Genomic DNA, 23,834 nt, shown 5'->3' on the forward strand with positions numbered 1-23,834 from the left:
AGCACCCGGGGGGGTGACCTGAATAAGGAGGTCTGGTTGGAACCATGGTCTCCCCAGACACCACCAGCCCCGGCCTGTGTAAGCCAGCTATGGACCCCACCTCTCCGGCTCCCTCTCTCTGCTGGGCATGCGCAGGTCAGCTGCTGGCGCCTTTTGGGAAGAGGACACTAGCCCTTCTCACCAGGAGAGAGCTGGGACCTTGTCTGCTGTGGTCCAGGCTGTTCTCCATGCATGGCACAGGGATGGCACCCAGGAGGCCCCTGGTGAGGCCTGGTGACTGAGGGATGAAGGTAATCCCTGCAGCGGACTTCATGGGGCCGCCCTGCAACCCCGCCCCTTTCGGGACACTGTCTCTACCAACCACGACTGGGTCAAAGGCTGTCACCTGGTCACCACGGGGCATTTCCTACAGCAGGAGCTCAGTGCCCTGTGGCAGATCAGTGCATGGAGATGTCACACCAGGCTGGCATCCCTGGCAGCTGTGGGCAGAGGGGGCGGCTGTCTTCTTTTCTTTCTCCTGAGACTTTGACATCAACTTCCTGTCTATTTACAGCCCGAGTCTGGCCCAGCCTCCATCCCCCTGAGGGTCCCTACCTGTCCTGGTCATGCATGAGGGGCTTCTGTTGGCACAGACGCATCCTGGCCGGTCTTAAACGCAGGCCACCAGGGCGCCAGGGCCCTTCACCGTCCCACCGTTCCCGTCTTCTCCCCCTGCTGTGGGCACCGGCCCAGGGAGAGGCGGCCAGCAGCGTCCCTGGAGGCAGCTGGGGAGCAGGCACCCACCTGCCACTAACCAGTAACATGATGGGGATGTCACAGGGGTTTCTGGCAAAACCAGAGCCCAAGACCCTTTGTTCAAGCTGCCACATACGGTGAAACCGGTTAGAGAAAGCTCTGCTCCTCCTTTCCTCTGACATGGCAGCGCAGGGAGGCACCCTGCTCTCGCCCACTGCCCCACATCGCCTCTGAGGGTCCGTGGGTGCCCCCCAGGGCTCCCGGTGGGGATCCAGCCTTTGGCTCAGGTGTGTCAGGCTTTCTCAGAGGCTCCCTCAGCCCCTCCCTCACAGGTTTACGGGAGGCACCCCTGGAGCCAAAAGCGGTGACCAACTTGCTTCGGTACAAGGCAGAGCGGCGGGGGTGCCTGGCAGCCGCATACACCATCCTTTCCCCACGCTTCACCCCGGAGCAGTCGGGAAGGAGGCAGGTCCCCAGGAGATGGTTCGTGGGAAAAAGGCCAGCAGACAGAGGTGTGACTAGCGGCTTGGAGCCTCTGACCAGGAGCGGGGAAGCAGGCGCCGGCACAGACTGACATGAGAATTTCAGTGACAGCCCAGAAGGACTTCCAGAAGGACTCCAGCATGATGGATGAAAGGTCCTTTACAGACTAGCAAGTCCATTTTACAGACTGTAATACTGAGGCTCAATGATTTGGGAGCCAGGCTCAGGCAAGGAGAAGCTAGCGGGTTCTTGACCCGAGCCTGTGAGCTACTGCAGGTCAAGGTCATCTGAGACGGCTCTAGTGGCAGGGGAAGGCAGACCACCAGCTCTGGGGCCACACCTGTCACCCCTCGCCCTCATCCCAGTTGGGGCTGCTGTGGCATCTCCCTGTGAGAAACTTGTCTCCTCCGAGAGCTACCTCCGAGGGCCCATCCGGTCTCTGCTTTTGGGCCACGAGGGTCAGGCTGGGCCACGCTGGCTGCACGGAAGTCCACGGCGGCCCCTCTCAGCTCCAAGGTGTGTCCAGGAGAGGCCAAGCTACCAGGGCTACCAGGGCTCCCTGGAGTCCCAGCGGCCGGGCAGTCGATGCATGTCCTCCCGCTGGATGTGCTCGTAACAGGACTGCAGGGAGAGGGGCGAGGCTGACGTCCGGTCCGCTGCCCGCTCCCTGCCACCTGCCAGGCTCCCGGGCCTGACACCAGGGTATGCCCACCTCCCGGGCCTGGACCACAGTCTGCAAGGAAATAAAGCCTGCCCCCCGCACTGTGCCTGGGGTGCGGTCTGGAACATATATGGGGCCCTGCGGTCCCTAGGGCCGGCAGGCACTGTGGCTGCGGCCCCTTTTAACATGGGCAGGACTGGGGGCTCCGTGAGGACCCCTCCCATGGAGGCACACAAGCTGTGAATGTGAGTGAGCTCATCCTCATGACGGTGGCTGGGGGCGGGAGGGGCGTCAGCCCCCCAGGCCAGGGCCAGGGCGTGTCTGTCCCTCACCTCGAGGGCCGTGAGCAGGAAGTCATACAGGCCCCCCACGTGGATGGGGTCCATCATGTCACGGATCAGGTGGATCTCGGCTCCCAGGTGCTGGATTCTGGAGAACAGTCACCCGTGAGAGCAGAAGGGGGCCCTCAGGGCCGGGCACCGAGCAGCTGGGGAAGGAGCCCTGGCCCGGGAGGCTGGACATCTGGGGCTAGGTCCGCACTCTGCTTCTGACACCCACGGGACCTGGGGTGGGAGCCTGGGACCCCTGCTCTCGGGGCTTCAGCGTCCCCACCTGCACTAAGGGAAGCAGTGTCCGCAGGGGCGGGGCCGGCGGGCAGGGCTGCAGCTCACCGGGCTCGTGACACCACATAGATGAGCAGCGGCAGCAGATCGTCCATGGGCAGCTTGTGGTCCTGGCCCAGCACCCGACACACAGTGGCTTCAACCTCCCCAAACGTCCCCTCCAGCACCTCCAGCTTCTCCCGGGGGTCCACCGTGGTGCTGCAGCGGGGTGGCGGGCTCAGGTCAATGCCCCCGGGTTCAGCCCCAATGACAGGGGGCAGGGGGAGGGAACCAACATCCCTGCCTCTCACTCCCACCCCACCCAGGGCACAGACTCACATGACCTTCTGCAGACACTCAATCGCTGACAGGAAGCACTTGTCCCTGACCAGGGAGTGTCTCTGTGTGGCAGGAGGAGCAGGCTGGTGAGGCCACAGTCCCCCCAGCTCTGTCACATCCTCCTCCTTGGCCACCCACCCCATCCCCATCAGTGGCTTCGGCTCAGCCCTGCCTGGAGGGTCGAGTGACCCCGGGCGAGTCCCAGCTGCACTGTGAGCCTCAACTTACTCAACTGCAGGAGGTTGGGAGAATCAAAATGAATAAAGAAGACAATGATCATAACAGCCACAGGCCCCCGGGTGCCACCCAGCTCTGACTGCCTATGTCAATGGCTCCCGAGCCCAAGAATGGGGCGGAACACCAATTCCCGGTCCTCCCCGAGTTTCTGACTCAGTAGGTCTGGCTGGGTCTGAGAAGCAGCTTTCCCGATAGCCTCCCAGAGGCTGCTGGAGCAGCAACGCCTGGGGAGGGCCAGGCCACTCCCCACAAGCCTCCTGGGGGGTGTGCTGGTCCTGCCGCAGGGGTTCTGTCACAGGTGAGGAAACTGAGGCACAGAGGTTAAATGCTGCCTGTGGTGGCAGACCCAGTGAAAGGGTGGAGCCTGTGGTTGAGCCTGGTCACTGTGGGCCACCAGCTACGCCCTTGGGAAGCCTGGTGTCTCCTCCCTCGGCCACCTCTGTGCCTCCCTGGTCCCCTGCAGCCTCTGACCAGCAACAGGAGGCAGAAGGCCACATGGAAGCCCGAGCGCATCGGGGAGTTCCAGCTTAGGGTTCAGGCTTCCCCCTCCCTGGGGCAGGGGAAGAGCCCCTTCTCTCACCTGATTGGTCGTCAGCGTGAGATCCTTGAGGGGCCACAGGTGCCTGATATTTAAAAAATGAGATAGGAGGCTTTGCAAAGAGGAGGAGGCAGGGTCTGAGGTCAGAGGGCAAATCCCTTGTGCCACCACATCCCCTTGAGTGCAGGAAATGGGTGCACAATGGCACCCCAGGGCGCATGCACGGAGCCCAAGGCACAGGGAGGCTGAGAGGGATTCCTGGAGAAGATAGGCCTCCATCTGGCCCCAAAACAAGAAGGCGACTTGGCAGCTGGAGGAGACACACTTGAGAAGCCATCGGCCACCAGGTCTCTGGGCTGGTGACTGGTCAGATGCAGGAAATATTCACCATGATGGGAGGGGAAACAGAGTTTTAGGGGGTGGGAGGGAAGCACCATCACTGAGTGACAAAGACCAGGTGTGGGAGCAGAGAGAGGGTCCCTGTGGCTCGTAGTATTAATGGATCAGAGGGACATGGAGGAGAAAAGCTACTGTGGCCCCTGAGGGCAGAAGGGAGGCCCTGATCTGCCCCTGGAACGGGTCTCATTGAGGATCTCCCCTCCCCCACTCCCAGTCCAAAAGCCAGGAGCAGGTGACCTTGCCCCAGCCTCAGCAGTAGATCCTGAGGCCAGCCTGGGCCACAACCAGCATTCAGGGTGCACTGAAGACCCAAGCCAGGGGGGCACTTCAGGGGCTCTGCTGGAGCCGTTGGGAAGGAGACACCAGCTCCCTATGGAGATGGTTGGGGGACTGAGCTGGGAAAATATAAACCTGGAGTAGCTGGTACCATGCTTTTCATCATAAGGGGGAGCCAGAGATGGACCAACAGAGAGAGAGAGATGGCTTCCCTTTATCATGCAGTTGAGCACCTAGATCCAGCCACACCTGAATCGAGCCACCAGCATAACCCTGGAGCTTCCTGAATGCATAGCCAATTAAGGCCCGCCCCCCGTTTTGCTAAACATAACTTGAGTTGAGCTTGTATCCTGTGCTATACAAGGGCGTGGGGGGCAGGCTTACTTCTGCACATCCAAGAACTCAAGAAGCTTGATGTCAGGGAACAGGCTCAGGTTGGTGATGCCCTGGCTGTAGAGACTGTCCTCTCTCTCATGGAGAAGCAGGTAGAGAGTGAAGAGCTCTGAGTAGAAGCTGGGCAGTATGAGAGGCAGCACCAGTCCATGTACCTGTAGGTCCCTGGACGACAGCGACCAAGACCGGTTGAGGTCAGCAGGGTGGGGGCCTGGGAGTGGAGATCACTACGTGAGCTGCCCTCCAATGAGCCCATACTGCTCCCTGTCCCACAACAGTGTCCCTGCCTCCAGCCTCCTCTGCTCCCAAGAAAACCCTTCCCAAGCCTGGTCTCAGTCACAGCACGGTTGATGGCTCTCTGTGGCCACCTCGTTCTCTCCTATGACTTGGAGACCCACATGGCAGGTGGAGCAGGACTACGATCCCCATGTGACTGAAATTAAAACCAGGGCCCCGAGTGGACAAGCGAAGCCTTTGGCAACCCTTCCAGAACAGTCCAATCCTGTCTCCTAGTTTTCTGTGCTTCCTGGGGCTCTGGGGGAAGTTCTGTGTACTGTCTAATCCCTGTCCCAGGACTCCTGCAATGCAATGACAGAACGACAGAAAGACCTCTCTGATCTTCAGAATCCGGGCCACGGACACCCTGCCAGCATCTCTAGGCCTGGAACCTGAAGGCAGCTATGAAGGTTTGATCTCGGGGTACTAGGGGGGACAGATTCAACGACCCGTGGAACTCCTGCGGTGTGACCTCAGACAGCCTCTGCTAGGCCTTAGTTTCCCCATATGTGCTCAGGGAGGAGGAGGGCGCCTGGGGCAGCTGCTCACCTCTGCAGTGCAGAGGAGGCCAGGGTCACACATTCAGAACAAAGACACATTTGAGGAACTCACCCCTCCCTGGAACAGAGGTCGCGGATAGTTCTGACCCTTGCATGCTCAATGAACAATGCTTGGTCCATAGCCTTAACTCCCAATACTCCCCCAGAAGCGTCCCTTTCCCCAAGGGAGGCCCGAGGAGCAAAGGTGCGAGGCATCCCTGGGCCCGGGGCCTGCCTGCCCTGGATGTGGGGAGAGGACCCTCCAGACCCATGGGGGCCTGGGGCAGCCACCTTGTCTCTGTGTCCTCTTCCTCTGGGGCCTTGCCCTTGCGCTGTAAAGCAACCTGCAGCAGACCCCTGCAAGCCAACAAGAAAGGGACAGTGTGGCTGCCACCTCCCACAGAACCAGAGTCCTGCCTGCCGGTCACCAAGGGTGGGAGCCCCCCCTCACCCCCGCAGAACTGTGGAGCAAGGGCAGCAGAGTGCGGCCTCCCGAACCTCAGCAGCTGGGAAGCCGGGACCCTGCAACAGAGGGCACTGAGGGTCCTGGCCCTGTCTGTAACGACTAATGGGGCCACCGCTCAGCGGGACTGGAGATGGAGCCTGAGTCCAGGGTCAGGCCCAGCCTGCAGTCGGGTTAAAGTTCCCCTGGGGTCAGGGGTCATCCCAGGGCCAGGTCGGGCCTTGCCATCAGCTGCCCAGCCTCTGCTCACCAGGTGCACGCTGACCGACCAACCAACCCACCCTCTGGCTCTTTCTCCGCCCAGACCCGAGGGAGAGGCACTGTCCCTGCCCCGGGCTCCAGGCAGAACCGGTGCTTGAAAACGGCAGGGCCCACTCCCCTGGGCTCTCCGGGCGGTGGCGGTTCACGCGTGCACCGAGCTCACCTGTAGGTGGCCCAGAGTTCCCGGGCATGCTGCTTCACCTCCTCCTGGGCCAGCCCCTGCAGGTGCTTGTTGGCCCCGATGCCTGCGTACGTGGCCTGGAAGGTCTGCATTAGTGTTTGCAGCAGCTTCCCCAGGGGGTGCAGCGAGCTGTTCAGAGCCTGGCCGGTACGTAGGGAATGAAGAGATGGACTCAGGGCTGGGGGCTGGAGCGCAGCAGGCCCAGACAAAACTCCCAAGGTTGCTCCCATTTCACACATGGGAGCACCAAGGCCCTCTGAGGCGAAGGGGCCCCTGGTCTGTCCCCTTGGTCAGCACCAGGGCCAGTGAGGAGGTCCCCCCACCGGGCCCCACCCCAGGGCCCTCACCTTCCTGAGGTACTGCTGTAGGGCCTTGGGCTCACGGTGCTGCAGCACCTCCTCCAGGATGTCTTCCATCCTGCCTGCACTGTCATCTGGTGGGATCCTGAGGCAGCATGCATACATGTCACCCAGCCACACCTGAGCCCAGGTCCACCCCCTCCAGGAAGCCTTCTGGGTGTCCTCGTGGGTGCACAAGCACACGCACACCCGGGCCTCACCTCTCACAGCACAGGTACTCCTGGGACTTGCGCAGCTCCTTCGAGCTCTGCACGTGGAAGCCTAGCAGAGCCTCCTGTAGGTCCCCAGGGCAGCCGGCACGCACGAAATCCCGGAAGGGGCCGTAGACACCCTGCCAGCGGCTCTCCACAGGGAAGGCGCCCAGGCCCAGCTGCCTGCAATGGAGGCAGTGGGGGTTAGAAACAGAGGTGTGATGCGCAGGCCCCTGTCTAGGCCCCTGGAGAGGTGGGTGTAGTTAGCATGGTCCAGAGCCGGGGCCCAGGAAGGGTGGATGGATTGGAGGTACAGATGGGACTACCTCCACCACTCCAGGAAAAAGGACTGGCCGGGAAGTGACAGAGAGAATCTACTCTTTGGTACAGAATAAAGGAAGGGCCACACAGAGCCCCGGAAAGGTGACAGAAACATCTGGAGAGTGGGAGGCCCAGTCCAGAAAGTGTGGTTTTGGCCTAAGAGAGACCAGTGCCCGGAAGTCCAGAATTTCCTGGCCATGGGATCCTGCTCTACCTCCCACCACACCTAGTGCCTTGCGGAGCTTGATCCCGTCTTAGCCAACAGGCCTGGGGGTCTGGCTCTATGTGTGTCCGATGGAGCTCTGCCCTCCCATGTCACACTCACAGATTTTCCCACACCTGCACCCCACCAGGCTGGGTCATGCCCCTGAGGTGCGTCATCCGTGTTCGGCTCCTACTGTCAGGGAGAAGCAGGCAGGGACGATGGGTCAAGAGGTCAACTGCACCCCTCCCCACATCTGAAGCGCTAGCTGGGACTGCACCCCGTTAGAACCCCCACCGACACAGAGGCCCTCATCAGTGCAAAACCGAGTCTTCCTCTTCCACTTAGCAAGTTTCCTTCTTCACCTTGCCTGCCAGGGAACTCAGTGCTAGACTCATGTGCAGTCATAACCATTATAAGGCCTATCTGCACCTCCCTTTCTTCTAAGTCCAACTCACATTTTAATTTCTATTTTATTCTTCCTTGTTTTGTTTTGTAAGCTGTCTCGTACTCTTCCTAGTAAAAATGCAGAGTCTAAGCAAAGCCTACTTGTCATATTTTTCTCCAGTGTGTGGCATGTGGCGTTACTGTCACATGGCCCTTGATTCCAAGAGTCTCTGACTAAGTGTTGTGGGCCCTGGGCTCTCTGAACTCTCCGAAGAGCTAAGAGAAGGTACAGAAAGGCCCCTCGGATGAGACCTGAGTCCTTGGGGTGGAAACAGACACAAAGACAGCCCCAGACAGGTTCCGGAAATGCCAGGCCAGACAGTGAGCCTCTCACCTCTTACAGGTGCTGCTTGGGTCGAGTGGGAGGGCAGCCGTGTCCAGCACGCCCTGGGTATGCAGTCCTCTCCCGGCCCCACTGCCAAAGGAGCCCTCCAGGGTGAAGCCATTGGGGAAGGTGACCTTGCCCTGGAAGCGGGGAGAGGGAAGCAGGGATGTCTGTTCACTGTCTGTCCATCCAGGTGCCCTTCCATCCAATCATGACAGGCCTCATGCCTGTCCATCCCAGGAGATAAGAGCCTAGGGATTGGTGGGCGGCCTTCCCGCCACCCATTTACTCTGCCCCGCTGTGGCAGGAGCTCCACCCCTGCAGGAACTCCCTGAGCAAGAGCTGTGCCCACCTCCCGGGGGATCCTGAGAGTGGAGACAGAAAGAAAAATGGAGACGAAGGGACTCACAGCTCAGAGTGGGGAGAACCACCGCTGTGGGGTGGGGTGGGTGTGTCCAGGGGTAGGCAGGTTCCGGGGAGGGCATGGGGCACTAATAGCCCTGGGGAGGGGCAATTCTTGGCTGCATGGGGCTGCCCCATTCCTAGCACTCCTGGTCTCCACCCATCAAATGCCAGTCATAACAGAACCAAAACAACCCCCACATTTCCTAAGGCCCCACCAGGGACATAACTGCCTTCTGCAGGAAAGACGGTCACTCCAGGCCATCTGCCCAAGGCACTGATGATGGTGGTGGAGGGGGTGGGGGTCCCAACTAGGGGGCCTGTAGGCAGACACAGCCAGGGGACCAACAGCACCCACTCTGCCCAAAGCAAGCCGCCGCCCCCGACTGACTCCACCCAGGTTCAAATCACAGCTCTGCAATAAGAGAGTCCCTGGGGTACATGGAGATGGGAGAGGCCCTCCCCTACCTTCTCCTCCCAGTGCCCGCACCCTCGGCCCGGGGTCCCCGGGGGAGGTTAGACTTCAGTCCTGTCCTTGGCAGGGAGTGCAGTTGGCCCTCACCTTCCCCAGGAGGGTCAGGTCCCTGGTGAAGGTGCCCTCATATAAGGAGTCGTCTTCAGAGAGGAGAGTCCCTGGGCCCTGGGGAAGGAAGCCAGAAGAGAAGTAGTGTGTTCTGAAGGGCCAGGAGACATGGGGGGTGGGGGGCACGCTGGGAAAGGGGGAGGTGGGCACTGATTCCTGGGAAACAGGAGTCCTGTTGCACCTCCCAGGACCGTGCGAGGTGGGATGCCAGCCCTTGGCCTGCTGTGCACTGAGCATGGTCCCCGAGGACCTCATCCCTGGTTACCCCGGGCAGCACCCTGGGGACCTACCTCCTCCTTCCCAGGGGTCTTTCTTGGAAGCCTCCCAGGGAGCTCTCCTTCCGCTCCTATGGTTCAGGAAGTGCTGTGCTTCCCCTGAACCACCCCCATGGCCCTGTCACACTCTGGGAGGGGACACTGAGGCCGATCAGACACTCTTGCTGCACTGGCTGCCAGAAAGCTCAGAGCCAAACAGGATACCATTCCTGTTTTAATTAGTTCTGAATCTATTTTACATGCCCGTTCTTGTCTTTTCTTCCTCCTTCAACCCCTTCCAGAACAAAGCGTAATATAAACAAACAAACAAACAAACAAATGGTAACAGCCATCAGGCCAGAGCTCTGCTAGGTTCTAAGGCCCCGGCAGGGGGTCGGGGGGGCAGGAGCTGAGTGCTGGGTGGCCGGGCCCAGCGGACCTGGGCTGGAGTCTCAGCTCTGCCTCTCAGTAGAATGTGACAATGGGCAAGGTCTCTGGCCTCTCTGAGCCTCACATTTGCCCTTCATACACAAGGGACAATGACGTGACCTGCAGGCCTACGGGGAGGATCCCACAGGACCATGCGGGGAGGCTGAACCCAGAGCTGGCATCCAGTTAGGGGTCCATCCGCGTTGCTTGTGCAGGACGCTGGCATCCCCGCCACCACACACTCATTCTGACTGTTTCCCTGAGTCTTTACAATAAGCTGACGAGGAAACTGAGGCTGGGAGTAGCAGGGACTTGGCCAAGGCCAGGGTAGGTGGGTGGCAGGACTGGAATGCTGCCCAGGTTCTGGCTCTGTCCAGCGCCTAGGAGCCCAGCTTCCCGCCTCAGCCTGACCAGCCTCTGCTCGGCTTCAGAGTCCCTGGAGCGGGGGGCTCCAGGATTCAGCCCGAGGGAGAGGGTAGCTTAGGACACATGCAGTCACCCCACTCACCACCATCTTGTCTGCCTGGAAGTTCCCCTGGTAACAGACTCCTGCTTGGGTGACCATGACCCCCGGGCCATGGCGCTGGTCAGCCTGCCACATGCCAATGTAGCGCTCACCCCTGGGGGAGTAGCCAGAGTTGAGTCAGAATTGTTCCCATGCCCCTTCTGTGTGCTGGTGTGTGTGTGTGTGTGTGTGTGTGTGTGTGTGTGTGTGTGTGTGTGTGTGTCTGCAGGGGGGTGTAGATAAGGATTAGTGACATCGCCTAAACCCATTCAACTCAGACAAGGGGCAGGTGAAGTCAAGACCCCCAGGAGGGTAGAGGAGGGAGAGAGCCTGCCTGGGGGAGGACATCTTGGCAGGCTTCCTGGGGGAGGCAGCAGGAAGGACAGATGGAGTGGAGGGTGCCATTCACACACATGCAAAGCCACGGAGGTAGGAGTGTGCAATAGATAGATGGGGTTGTTTGGTAGCCTAGATGGCTGGAGGGGTGCACAGGTCTCCGGGCGGGAATGAAGTCAAAGGGCCAGGCCAGGACCCTGAGCTTTGTCTCACAGCCCAGAGAGCCCAGAAGGGCTGGGACCCTGAGATGGGACCAGATCAAGGGGCAGAAACTCCTTTCAGATAGCACAAGGAGGGGCCAGAGGCGCTTCCGTGGCCCCGGGACAACCAAGGGCGACAAACAGAGGCTCAGGGGTACAAAGAGAAAGGATTCACTGACTGCAGGAAGCCTGTGCTTTGAGGCTTTTTGGTCTGTGAGGGTCTTCTCTGCCCTCCCCCAACACACACCAAACCTGGGGAAGGTCACGGAGTACTCACCTGTCACTGTCCTCCTGGATGCCATAGCCGCTCCTCTGGCCCCTCTCCCAGTGGCCCGTGTACTTGCAGGGCTGAGGGACCTGCGGGGCACTCTTGAGGACCCCAAAACCATGCCGCAGGCCTGCCTGGAAGTAGCCCTTGTACACCTCGTCAGTGCCATACCTGGAGAGGGTCACCAATGGCTGGTCCTGCCTCCCCGAGGCTGGCCCAGGGCACATGCCTGCACCATGACCCCACCCACCATCAGGCCAAGGGTCACTTACTCACAGATGCCATAGCCACACATGCTGCCTTCCCGCCAGTGGCACTTATAACAGTCAAACTTATCCTCAGAGGCCTGGGGCACCAGGCAGATGCCAAAGCTGTCAGTGTGGGTGGGCAGGGAGGGGAGTCAGCCCTGGGGCCACTGCCCTGGCCCATGCCACCCTCCATGCCACCCAGGAATGTCCCTGCCTCCAGGTGCTTTCTCGGATGATGGGGAGAGTCTCACAGGTGCTCAGCCCGTCTCTTCTTTCTGAGCACCCCTCTCAGGACACCCCTCTCCATCCTGCCCCCATGAACCCTGGGAGCCCCTGCCGGCCCTGGACCACTCCCTCCATGGCCTGCCCTCTGAAGGGCCTCCCCTCTTGTACAAAGGCCAGCTGGATCAGATGGCCTCTAAGTTCCTGCTGGGTTCGGGAAGTTAGGATGGGCCCAGGCCGGTGACGTTGGCTGGGGGGGAAACCACACTCTGGCCCACACACCCCACATGGGCCCAGCCTTACCCATGCTCCAGGCCCTGACAGAAACTTCCCACGTGATTCCGCCCATCTGGCCACTTCAGCATTCCCCTGGAACACAGGCGAGGTCCCCGGGCATCAGGCCCACCAGACCCATCCTTCCACACGCATAGAACCCCCGCCAGCATCTGCCACAGACTCCCTCAGAGGGTTGGGTTCCCCTCGGACTGGACTCTGCCCCACCCAGCCCTCTTCTCTGAGCTCTAGGACCCTGCACGGGCTCTTGGCCCTCCTCTGCCCGCGCACACGGACCCCAGCAGCCTCGAGGGGCACGCTCGCCACACCCTGTAGGGAGAGCTCTGGGAACATCCAGGTTCCCTTTTTCCCTTGACCAACGGGAGGCTCAGAATTAAACTTCAAGCTCAAGCCAAATGCTAATCCCTGGGGTCCCGCCCTCCCTCCCCTCCCCTTCTGACACGGCACTCTTTGATCTATCTTTTTGTTCCTAAGCTTCCTCAAGCCCTTTCCGAAAGTATCGGGGCCTCGGAACCAGCACAGGTGCTCGCGGCATAAGCGTGGAGAGCCCCTTCTGCTTTGTGGCCCTTAGTTTTCCCCGCTGTGGCACAGCGTGGGGCCACGTGTTTTCCAAAAGCCCACCTGCCTGTGGGGTCAGGTGGTCCTGAAACTGTGACCGGGTTCACCCTATACCCTGCCCTGAAGGCCTTGGGCAAGTCATGCCAGTCTCGGGCCGCAGCTTCTGCACCTACAGAATGGGTGACCCCGCTCCCGCAGAGCATTCTCGTAAAAACCAATATAGACAGGATGCTGCAAACCACCTCCACCGCCACACAATGCTATGTAGATAGGAGGACTGTCCTCCCACCTCCTGGGAACAGAGGGGCAACTACAGGCCCTGTGGGCCAGCCACCTGGTGTCTGCCCATGCTCTCACGTCACCAACATCAAGACTTTATTTGGCACACACCCACTACGGGCCAGGTCCTGTCCAAGAGGACTTATAGGAAACTCTGGGGACAAACAGAACTGACCAAGTGGCCACAGGAATAAGAGCCGTTGGTTCATACCCCAGGGCCATTAGGTCCACATGGGTCCTGCCTGTCCCCTGACTCCCCAGAGGAGCCCCACCCGCTCACTTGCCGTGGGGCCTGCCTGTCCCCTGACTCCCCAGAGGAGCCCCACCCACTCACTTGCCATGGGGCCTGCCTGTCCCCTGACTCCCCAGAGGAGCCCCACCCACTCACTTGCCGTGGGGCCTGCCGCGGCACCACTCGCCCTCATAGGTGGCCTGGCAGAGGCGACCCTCTGAGAGGAAGGTGTACGCCATGGAGCGGCAGACGGGGGTCTCGGAGGGCTCCTGGACTGCCCCCAGTACCGGGAAGTCTTTCTTCCCGCGTAGGGCCTGGCACACAGCCTGGGTAATCTTCCACCGCCAGAGCACCTGATGGGGACCGGGGAGACACAGCGCAGGTCACTGCTGCTGGAGGCAGCCCTCCTAGGAAGCCTTCTGGGGTGCCTCCAGTATGACCCTCTCCGACCCCCACATCCGACCCCGCTCGGCCACTTGGAGGAATCTCCACGTGCTCCACACTGCTCCCTAGGATGCTCCATCCAGACCTAGCTCCTTGTCTGCAGTTTCAGGGCCTGCCCAGGGGGCCAGAGAAAAGCACAACCCCCACGTGGGCTTCCCAGAGACAAATACCTGCCTCTGATGCTCGGTCCCAGGCTCCCTGACCCACTCTGACCATGATCCCCTCCCCACCCCACACAGCCTCCAGGGTGTATACTTGTGCTCCACCCCCCCCCCCCCCGCTCTTGTCTCCTTCCCGCACCCCCTTGGTCCCAGCCCCCAATTCATCGTCCACCCACACTCACCTGGTCCTTGGATTTCTTGGAGCAAAAAGAGAACTCTTCCTCAGGCGTGAGGAGGTGAGTGCACCTAGACAGACGGAAGTGACGAGTAGGGCCCAGTTCTGTCCAGAAGGGTGCTGAGCAGGGCCCAAGTTGAAGCCTTGGGGTGTGGGCAGGTGTCATGGGATTGAGGGAGGAAAGGCCTGGGGTGTCAGTGGAGGAAGTTGCTCACCCGTCCTGCTCAGGATCCACCCACACCAGCTTCAGATCAAAGGTGTGAACATTGTGGCCCTAGAAGAAGACAGGGCACAAATGTCGTCCGGAGCCCAGACCATCCAGATGCTCACCTGGCCTGACCTGGCCCCAAGCACCAGCCTGCGGGCACAACCCCGGTGCTCCCAGACTGCTCGGCCCAGCACGCCCAGAACGGAGTCCCTCACCACCCTACTTGTTCCCCTGTGCAGCTCCCTTCCCAACCAAGGGCCTGGCCGGGAGCCTGGGATCAGCCTCCCCATCTCCCAGTCCTGCTCCATCACAGCCACCAGAACGCTCTTCTGGAAACAGAGCTCCAGCCCCATCTGGAAGCCTCTCTAAGGATCCTGCTGCCCAGGGGATGGAGCCCTTGCTGCTGCGCCCACCCCCTGAGGCCACACAGCGCTCTCCCAGCTCGTGTGTCCCACCCCGCCCTCCCCATGCCATGGCGTCACGGCCACTCCGCACGCGCACCGTGAGCTTGCCCCAAACCCTCCTTGATCTGATGTTCCTTCTACCTGACATACCACCCCTGCTCTGACACTCAGACTGGACGCCCCTGCCTCTGGAAGGTTTCATGAAGCGACCCCCCGCCCAGCCCAGGCCAGCCAATGACAGCCCCACCGCCACAAGAGGAGGAGAAGGTGCCAGGCGCAGGGCTGAAGGGAGGGGGGTGCACCAGACACAAGCCAGGGACAAGAGGGTGTCCAGAGGAGACAAAGGGACGTGCAAAGGTCCAGAGCGGGAAAGGGCTCAGCGCACTTAAGTGACAGTATCTCTGCAGTGTACCTGGAGCACAGAGTGTGGGGTGGGGAGTGGAGGGGAACTCAAACCGAATCAAAACCCCCAAACCAGGTTTCCGGGGACACGGGTTTGAGCGGGCCAAGTGGCATCTCCTGTCTGCACGAGAGTTCCCAACTGACATTCCAGGGGGCAGAGAAGACAGTGCTGGGGCCGTCACAAGGGCAATATGAGTTCAAGGGGACAAAGCATAGTCAGGGTTACTGGCCACGTCACAATCTCAAACTGAGGCCCAACTCCCTCCTGGCTTCTGTACGCCGCAGACCCAGGTCCTGCTGCTGCATGGTGGCCTTCTCTATAGAGGCCTGTCCACGCCCCGAGGGGTTCCTCCAGCCCTCCTCAGCCCCCACGGGCCACCCACGGCCTCCCACCTGGGGTTCCTCTCCTATCTGAGTAGGAGAGCTGAGTTGGCCGGCACCTGCTGAAGGGCAGACTCACGCACAATTATCCCATTCTCCAGATGAGGAACCCGAGGTGAAGACATTAGCAGGGGCTCTGGCAGCCTCTCCGCACAGCTCACGCTCCTTCAGGACCACTGCCACCTGCTGCCCCCACACAGCCCCCTGCCTTTCAGCCCCAGTCCCTCCCCCACAAGCCCACGTTCTCACTCCCACCTGTTTGCCTCTCTCCCACCTTTCGCAGCCAGACCCCAGGCCCCCACTGTGGTCCCCAGACCTCTGGTCTGCCCCACCCAACCTGCAGAAGGACAAGGACATCATCGAAGAGCAGCATGCGCTCCGCCTGCAGCGGGGTCACCGTCACGGGTATGTCCTGGCTATCTTGCAAGAGCCGGCGAGTAGGGGTGCAGAGAGCATCCTGCTGAAGGAAGGGGGAGGCACAGGGCTCAGGCACCGGTCCTGGATGCAGCCCGCCACTCCACTGTCTGCCTCCGCCCCCGACACCCCCTCCCACACCCACCACCTCCGGGAGGCCCCCAGGTCCATGATAGACACTGATGGACGGTGTTGGGGCCCCAAGGTCTGGAGGGTCATTCCCAGCCACTCCCAACAGGGTGGCACAATTTCTCTCGAAGCATCTCTGTGCTCTCCCCAACCCACCTCGGGCCATGGCCACTTCCAGGCCCCGGTCACCTCTCACCTGGGCTTCTGCAGTGCCCGCCCGCCTCCCTCTGGCAATTCTTGCCACCCCCCCCCGGCCCTGCCCTGTTCTCCTGCTCTACCCTGGGCCCCAAACCTGTCACACCCTCTCAGAGCACAGGGAACTGGGGAACTGTCCCCCTTGCAGGGACAGTAGGTGCCATGGTGGGCAGGGACATGAGGGTGCAATCATGTGGTGACATCCCAAGAGAGAGGGTCAGTTCTGCTGACTGCTCCAAATGGGTGAAGACGGCTAGACAGAGGCACTGCACAGCCTTCAGGCTCGGCCATCCCTCCCCCAACTTCCAAACGGGGAAGCTGAGGCCCGGGGAGCGTAGCAAGCAGCTGGAGCAGCCCAGCAGGCCCCTGCCCGAGGGAACTCACCCTCAGCTGGCTGCTCAGAGTGTGCCAGAGCGCCTGCGTGGCCACAGCCTGGTCCAGCGCCTGCCTCAGGAAGGACTGCAGGTCCCCAAACAGGGCGGCTGCGTGTACCACCAGCTCCCGGGTGGGGTGACACTGTGGGGGGACAGAGCAGCCAGGGCAGGGGGCTTATCAGAACCTTCTCCCACCAGGTGAGGGCTGCCCCGGCTCTGCATCTAAGCCCAAGTTCCCCTTTCCTCCCCACCAGCTCCTCCTCCGGGGAGCGGCCAGCGTGCAGGTGCTTGCTGGGGAGTTGGGACCATTCCGTGGCTCCCCGGCTGGGCCCGCGCCCTGTGCCCGCACACCCAGCATATGGTTCTGTGTCTACTCCACGGGTCTCTGCCAGCTCCGCCAGGGCAGAGCCAAGAACCTCAGCCCACCCCAGGGCAAAAACATGTCCCTTAAACCCCCTCCAGAACAGGGCCATGTCCCCAAAGCCTGGCCAGGTCCTTCTCAAACCAGGGTTCCTGACACAACAGGTGTCCTGAGCCACAGCCCCGTGCCTCCTCACCCCCAGCTTCCCCACAGGCGACAGCCCTGGTGAGCAGCGCCTGGCCACTTACATCCCCGATGGTGTCCCCGAGGCTCAGCAGGAGGAGCACATACTGCTGCACATGATGGGTGAGTGGCTGGCGGAGGGTCTGGACCAGCGAGGTGCCCACCGAGCCCTCGGAGTTCATGCCCCACAGCAGCTGCCGCAACGCCTTCCGCTGGCCCCGCCAGTACTCACTGAGGGGCGGGAGGGCCACACACCAACGTCACCCTCCCCTCCTCCATCCCTGCGCCCACCACCATCGCCCCCCTGCCCTGGCTGATCCCCCCAGATCCCCGCAACAGTGCCGAACCCCGAACCTCTCCTAGCAGGTCAATGCAGAGCCTGAGGGGCCCTCTTGGAGACTCAGTAGCAATATCTCAGGGTTTCAATGGATTAGTGATTACAACTATCCACCCCAAGACGGAGTGCCCCTGCCCTGCCCAAGGCCATCCCGGCTAGTGGACTCCCGGAGTCCGCTGTCCCTAGGAGTGCCTCCCTCCTCCAGTGTAGATCAGTAGCCATCGTCAGAGCCAGGAGTGCTCAGGATGAGTCACAGGCGGTGACCCTCACTGCTCCAGGATGGGGCCTCCCCAGCCCTTCCCTCCCAGACACGCCCCCCACCTGAGGCCTGCTGCAGCACCCCGTGCCTACCTCCTCCGCTTTGCTGCCTTCTGAAAGGCTTGCACCACCACACAGTTCGTGTAGGACTCGATGTACCTGCAGGCAGCGCAGAGGGCACCCTGCAGGCCCAGCCCCCACTCCAGACTCCGCCCCTGCCCTTCTGGGACCCCCAGATCCCACTCACTGAGTGGCTGCAGCCCTGAGGCCTAGACAGGGGCCTGGCTCTAGGCACAGGTGAACCTGGAGTCCTGACTGACCCAACGAGACAATTCTAACTGACAAAATCTTCCCTCCCTGCGAGGCACCGAGGCTCAGGTCTGGGGTATCTGAGCCTACAGCGGGCTAATGTCCGAGCCCACTGAGGCCAACCGTAGGTGAGCCCCACCCCAGGTGAGGCCGACCCCAGGTGAGTCCCACCCCAGGTGAGACCGACCCCAGGTTGAGTCCCACCCCAGGTGATTCCCCTCCCAGGCTCAGCCCAACTTCTGCCCACACACAGACCCATGTGAGCACAGTGCCACGTGGCACTCTGACCCCTTCCCGCTGTCTTACTCCATGTGGACCTGCAGGACATGATCAGCACCATGCAGCAGCAGCAGCGATTCTAGGCCGACCGCGTCCGGGTGGCGAAGCCTCTCCCGCAGTGAGTGCAGGCTTTCCTCCGTCACCTCCCAGAGCCGCTGGGAGCTCTTGTACAGCTGCTGCAGCAGCTGCTGGCACTCCCGGCCCTGGGGGTCCGAGGGCTCTGGGGCAGGGCCACAGCACACTGAGCGGGCACAGAGCGGCCCCACCTTCCAGGGGGCGCACACAGGCCCTAGCACCCCACCGCCTGGGGTCCTTGGGACGGGACTGGGAGCCCATGTGCCCCCTTGAGCTCAGCAGGGGACGGGCCAGCTGCAGTGGTGAGCAGCACCCTGAGGTGTAAATACGGGCACCACCCACCTCCTCACCAAACGGGGATAGCCCCAGTGGCCCGGGGGTACCCGGTACACTAATTCCCTGAGTCTCAGCTTCCTTGGACCCAGAATGTGGAGTCTGTAGGGTCCTGAAGTCCACGCCACTCACAGGTGCAGGGACAAAGTCCCCTGAGAGGAAGGCACCTGCTCCAAGTCACTTCACAAGTGAGACCCACCCTGGAGGTAACATGTGCCTTCCTGTCACGCCCTGGGGGCCAGCAAGATAAGGGCTTAGCCAGAGAATCCAGGCCTGCGCCCCAGAAGAGGTGGAATTTCATCTCCAGGCACAGCTGGGTCTGGACCCTCAGGGTCCCCCTGAGAAAGGCGCAACCAGCACCTGGGGCTGCAGCTCAGAGGGCCCCACAAGGTAAAAATCCTGTCCCCGGGACAGCTCCTGGGTCCCCTGTTCTCCCCATCAGAGAACCAAGACTCACCGAGCGTGAGCAGGGGCTGGAGGACAAGGCTGTTGATTCGGGCAAGCGTGGCCGAGAAGACCTCCTCCACCCGCAGCAGGGCCGCCTCCTCGGGGCTGCACATGGCGGGGTGCCGGCCTCAGGACCTGTGGACGGGCCGATTACAGCGAGACAGCACCGGGGGCAGCAGGGGCCGCGCCCGGCCTCTCGGGCATGTGCTGCAAGCAGGGCCCGTGGCCACCCCACATCAGAATTGAGCAGTGAACCCAGGTCACCTCAGAGAGACATTCCCGGACTGGCCACTGAGCCCTGCGCCACTCTCCCCCTGGGCCCAGCTGAAGGGAGCCTGGAGGAGTGGCCGCCCCGAGGGACGCAGAACTCAAGGGAAGCATGCCTGGCATGCTCGCTCCTGGGCTCACTCCCCGCTATGGCTCCCAGGGCTCAGTGACATACAGAGGGTCTCTGGTAACAAGGGCATGCTGTCAGAGGAGCCTGGCCTTTCTCAAGGCCGTGGCTCAGGGCTCCCTGTTGCCCAACAGGGCTGGGGAAGGAAGCAGAAGTCTGGGGGATGGGGCGGGGGGGGGGGGCGTTGCAGGGGTTTCAAAGGCAGAGAGGAGGACAAGACATGCAGGTGGGGACCATGGGAGCACAGGCTCTTGGGGCACCCTAAGGGGCCGACAGAGGAGCCATGGAGGACCTCAGAGCAAGGGAGGAGCGTTCAGTCCGATTTGGGGACAGTGCTAGGGGATGGTGCGAGGTGGTGGGAGGATGAGGCCAAGGTGGGTGGGAGCCAGCCTCTCCACGCCCCCTGCTGGAGGGTTTCTCTCAAGACACAGGCTCGAGCCTTTGGACTTCCTGCCCTGGAATAAGGGACCCTCCAAGCAGGCAGGGATCACCTGGGAATGGGGCCTCCTGACTGGAGGGGCGCAGCATGCGGCCTGGGGCCTGGGGCCTGGGCTCAAACCTAGCCACACAGCCAGGCCACAGCCTCCAAGTGGACACTGCCGCCTCTCACCAGACCTCGGTGCCCTCACCTGGCAAAGGAAGTCATCTGCCCAACTCCGCCTTCCTCCCCGAGCTGCCGCTGAGGCCCTGGAGTTAGCGGACCTGGGTGGAGTAAGATTCACAATGAAGGCAGCCAGTGATGGGCAGGCGACACAGGCAGACTCAAAAGGGCAAGAGGAAAGGGGGTCTCATCCCTCTCCATCTGGCCCCAAGGAGCCTACAACTCTCAGGACACTGGTTCTTGGGCAGAGCGGGGTGGGTGCCTCAGAGCTGCAGCCAAAGGCCAGGCCCAGGCATTCCTGCCCCACCTTTCCTGAGGCTGCTGCTCCAGGAGGGCGAGGCCTTGGGAGGGAGTGGCAGGAAGGGGAAGTGGCTGGACACCCAGCTGGAGCCTTATCTCTCTGCCGGCCCCTGCGGCAGCCCTAAGCCTCCCTACCTCCACCAGGAAGGAGGCAGGTTGCCCCAGGTCAGCTCAGGCAGACCAGCAGGGTCCAGCCAAGAGGTCAGGGGGTACAGCAAGGATGGCCCAGGCCTATGGGACCCTCACCCATCTCTCCAGAAAGGGATGGGATGGAAAGGCCCTTTGCGGGGTGACCTTTCCGCCCTCAGCTGGCAGGCAGCTGGGGTCTGGGCTGAGAGGTGAGGACAGTGGCTAAAGATGGAGGAAGGAGGGTGCAACCAGGATGGGAGGTGCGGACTGGGAACCAGATCAGGGTGAGCTGGAGACTTGCAGTAAATAAGTCATTGCCGGGAGGCCTTGAACACCAGTACCCCCCCCCACTCACCTGGGGGCCTGGCAGCACCCCCCAACCACACACAAATGCCACACTCAGGACGCAGAGCTCCCTGCCCCTCTCTGTAGCTGGCAGCTGCTCCCACAGGACCGCCGGGGCCCCTACCCAGCAGTTCAGCCCTAGCCATGCCCCATCTCCTCCAGAGCCCTGCTCCTCTCTGTCCCTCAGTCACCTCCTCTATAAAACGGGGGTCCAACTCAATCTGAGCTTTTCAATATTTAGTCCTCCCTAAGAAGGATGAACTGGTGGAGGGGAGTGGCTCTGGGTTTGGGGACCCAGTCCTCAGCCTCCCTCACTTGTCAGAGCTGCCTGAGGCCCCTTGAGACGAGTCTTACGGACCTGGTTTGCAGACACTATTCTGGGGCCCCAAAGGAATCTCTAACCCTAGGAAACTGAGTCACACTGTCCAGAGGAAAGGCCAGAGGTTAAGCATGGCTGGTGAGGCAGCGGGTGGGGGAAGGCTGAAGTTGAGGTTGAGGGTCTGAAGCTTTGGGCTTCATCCTGGACGTGATGAGGTGAGTGTGAGGGACAGGGTGAGGCCAGGCGTGAGTATGCATGAGTGTATGTCTTTGCAGGGAAGGAGAAGGAGGAGGTGCAGGTGCTGAACTTGAACTTGAGAGGGACCCAGCAGGAGTTCTCCCCTCTCTAGCCCAGTCCCACTCCAATCCCCCTCTCTCTGGTCAAGGATATGGTCTTCTTCCCCTCTCTATCCATTAAGGTCTAAGGTTCCTTAGTGGGAGACTGCACATGACATATATATGGGGAAACTGAGGTGCAGAAATGAACAGGAGAGCCCAGAGACACTATCTATAGGCCTCTGGCTCCCAGTCCCACCAAGCTCACCTAAGCTAGGTGGTTCCGAGAAGCTGGGCAACTCGCCTGAGGGCACACAGCAAGTTCCCGGCAGGGTCCAGACTCCTACCTCCCCAGGTAGCCTTAGTGCTCACCAAGGGGTGGAGTGAGCACAGAACTGGCCAGTCTAGGCATGCCCAGGTGAGTCAGCTGCCTGTCCCTGTGTCAATCTAACCAGCAGCCAGACCTGCTCTCTTCCCTGCATTCCTGGCTTCTGTCCATAATGGGTCCCTCTCAGGCAAGGTCACTGAGGCCTCCCGGGCCCTCTCTCCAAAGTCTGGCCCCTCTGGCCCCTCAGCCACACCCTGTCAAGGCACCTATCCTGGTATTTCCTGGTATGGACAGGCAAAGACATTCTGCTCACTGTGGAGAATTTGTCCTGGGCTGCCCTGGAGCCCCCTTGATTGATCAACCAGCAAGCTCAGTGGTAGACAGCTAGACAGGGGCTGACCAAGGGAGGGGGCACAGAACCATCACAGCCCGCCCCCTCCCCCGTCTCCACCTCCCCTCTCCCTCAGCACCCCTGCTCTGCCCCCCCCGCGATTCTAAGCTTCTTGTCCTGGAAGTTCCTCCACTCCCAGCATACTTCACAACTTCCCTTCCTCTCCCTGCTGGAGTTTCCCAAACATGGGCTCCTGTTCCAGCCACCAGGCATTAGCCCACGCGGCTCTTCACCGCAGGCAACACCAGCCGACGTCACCTCCTCCAGGCAGTCTCTCAGGCTAGTCGAGGCCCGAGACCTGCACCACGGCCCAGGCCAAGCCCCAGGGCGACGCGATCTCACGCGGGCCCTGGTGGGGGAAGGGGGGGCTGTCCCTGCGATGCCCCTAAATCCGAACCAACCGGTGACCACGGGGCCGGGAAGACGAAGCTTGAACCCCACTGGGTCAGAGGGAACCTTCGGAAAAACTCGTGCCGCCGAGACCGCGGAGCCGTAGAGAAACTGCGACACGTCGGCCCCAGGGGGCGCGGAGGCTCAGACCCACCCGGAGCGAGGAGAGCGCGGAGCGCAGGAGCCCGCCCACAGGTGCGCACCTCCGCCCCGCCCCTACCTGTGCGGTGCGGTGCCGAGCAAGGGGTGCGCGGGAGCCGGGCCGCTGTACGCTCGCCGCCGCCCGCACGCCGCCACCGCCCGCCGCCCGCCACGCCCCTCCCCGCTCGCCACGCCCCTCCCGCCACGCCCCCTCCGTAGCTCGCCACGCCCCCAGTGTGAGGCTCCACGGGAGGGAGCGGCAGCGCGAGGGGGCAGAGCCGCCCAGTAGGAGGTGGGGCGCGGCGTCTGTCCGCCCCGCGCCCGTGGTCTCTGCTGAGGTCTCCCTCTGGTGTCCTTCGGGTCCCGGTCCGAAGGCTCCTGGGACCCAACGAGGGGACGGGGAAGAGGAGGGGGTGAACTTGACCCTTCCGCCCCCCCACCAACCCACGATCGCTCAAGCTGGGCAAGGGCTCCGACGAGTGTCGGTTTTCTCCTCCTGGCAGGACCTTCCCAGCCCTCCTCGGCCCCCACATTCTGCTGCTCTGCTGAGCTGGGGTGCAGCCTGTGACCTCCTCGACCCTCACCGAGTCACAGAGGCAGCAGGCCCAGGTGGAGCGCTGGGTGGGTTTGTGACACCTGTGGCCGTGAGTGGGGTAAACTGAGGCTGCCCTGCCACCCTTTGGTGTCGGGCGGCCACGGCCAGCCACCTCTCCTGTCTGTGACCTTGAGGAAGTCCTCCTCCCCCCACTGGGTCTCAGCATGGCCCGGTAGAGTGTGAAGCCAGTGGTTGTCTGCACCAGGGCCTGCGACCTTGGAAAGGATGGCGTAAGCCTAGTGCCGAGGACCTCGGGAGGGGGAGGGACCATGGCTGGTGCCGGTAACAAAGGAGCCTGCTGTCTGACCTGGTCCCCCTCTGGCTGCTAGGCCAGTTCCCCCTCACTTCTTGTGCCACGCAGTTTCCAGGGCTGACCGGCCACACTGAACCACCTCTGTCTCTTTCACCGCTGAGAACACGGAGGCAGAAAGGGCCATCCAGAGGCAGGCAGGGCCAGGGCAAACATGGTGGTCCGGCGACCCCCTACTCAAGTCTGAGGCAGCGACAGCCATGTCCCATCCTGCCGGGCTGAAGAGAGACCCTGGCGGAGGGGGCGCATGGCCAGTTCCAGGGGCTTCTTAGCAGATGGGCAGGGTCTAGGGAGGTCTGTGGGTCCCCTGGCACATGAGAGTGGGCAGGCCAGGGGTCTTTGGGGCTTGGGAGGAAGGGCCAAGGACTGGAGACGTCCATGCCACATGAGAGAGCAAGGTCATCAGGAG

The 23,834-nt window shown here is 61.8% G+C and overlaps 1 protein-coding gene across 1 annotated transcript; it reads right to left on the bottom strand.

Moving 5' to 3' along the window:
• Positions 1 to 1,359: 1,359 nt before the first annotated feature.
• On the bottom strand, positions 1,360 to 22,676 carry ALS2CL (ALS2 C-terminal like). Its single transcript, XM_090284635.1, has 27 exons — positions 22,600 to 22,676; positions 19,931 to 20,003; positions 18,918 to 19,042; positions 18,080 to 18,272; positions 17,558 to 17,623; positions 16,935 to 17,100; positions 16,336 to 16,467; positions 15,551 to 15,670; positions 14,034 to 14,092; positions 13,826 to 13,889; positions 13,195 to 13,391; positions 11,979 to 12,044; positions 11,478 to 11,576; positions 11,215 to 11,376; positions 10,405 to 10,516; positions 9,193 to 9,270; positions 8,238 to 8,368; positions 6,943 to 7,116; positions 6,731 to 6,827; positions 6,366 to 6,523; positions 5,770 to 5,835; positions 4,655 to 4,828; positions 3,638 to 3,680; positions 2,821 to 2,882; positions 2,551 to 2,700; positions 2,212 to 2,308; positions 1,360 to 1,839 (listed from the first exon to the last, which is right to left on the bottom strand). Exons 3-27 carry the CDS (start codon positions 19,018 to 19,020, stop codon positions 1,765 to 1,767), a joined length of 2,844 nt encoding a protein of 947 aa, XP_090140761.1. The 5' UTR covers positions 19,021 to 19,042; positions 19,931 to 20,003; positions 22,600 to 22,676; the 3' UTR covers positions 1,360 to 1,764.
• Positions 22,677 to 23,834: the final 1,158 nt, after the last annotated feature.

Source organism: Furipterus horrens, unplaced genomic scaffold, assembly GCF_987537825.1.
Source record: "Furipterus horrens unplaced genomic scaffold, mFurHor1.1.pri manual_scaffold_7, whole genome shotgun sequence".
Lineage (NCBI taxonomy): Eukaryota > Metazoa > Chordata > Mammalia > Chiroptera > Furipteridae > Furipterus > Furipterus horrens.

Coding starts and splice junctions, on each gene's coding strand:
- ALS2CL (XM_090284635.1), bottom strand. CDS start 19,020: ATGTGCAGCCCCGAGGAGGCGGCCCTGCTGCGGGTGGAGGAGGTCTTC. Junction 17,624..18,079: donor GTCCTGCAGGTCCACATGGA/GTAAGACAGCGG, acceptor CGCTGCCTGCAG/GTACATCGAGTCCTACACGA. Junction 17,101..17,557: donor AAGGCAGCAAAGCGGAGGAG/GTAGGCACGGGG, acceptor CCCGCCCCTCAG/TGAGTACTGGCGGGGCCAGC.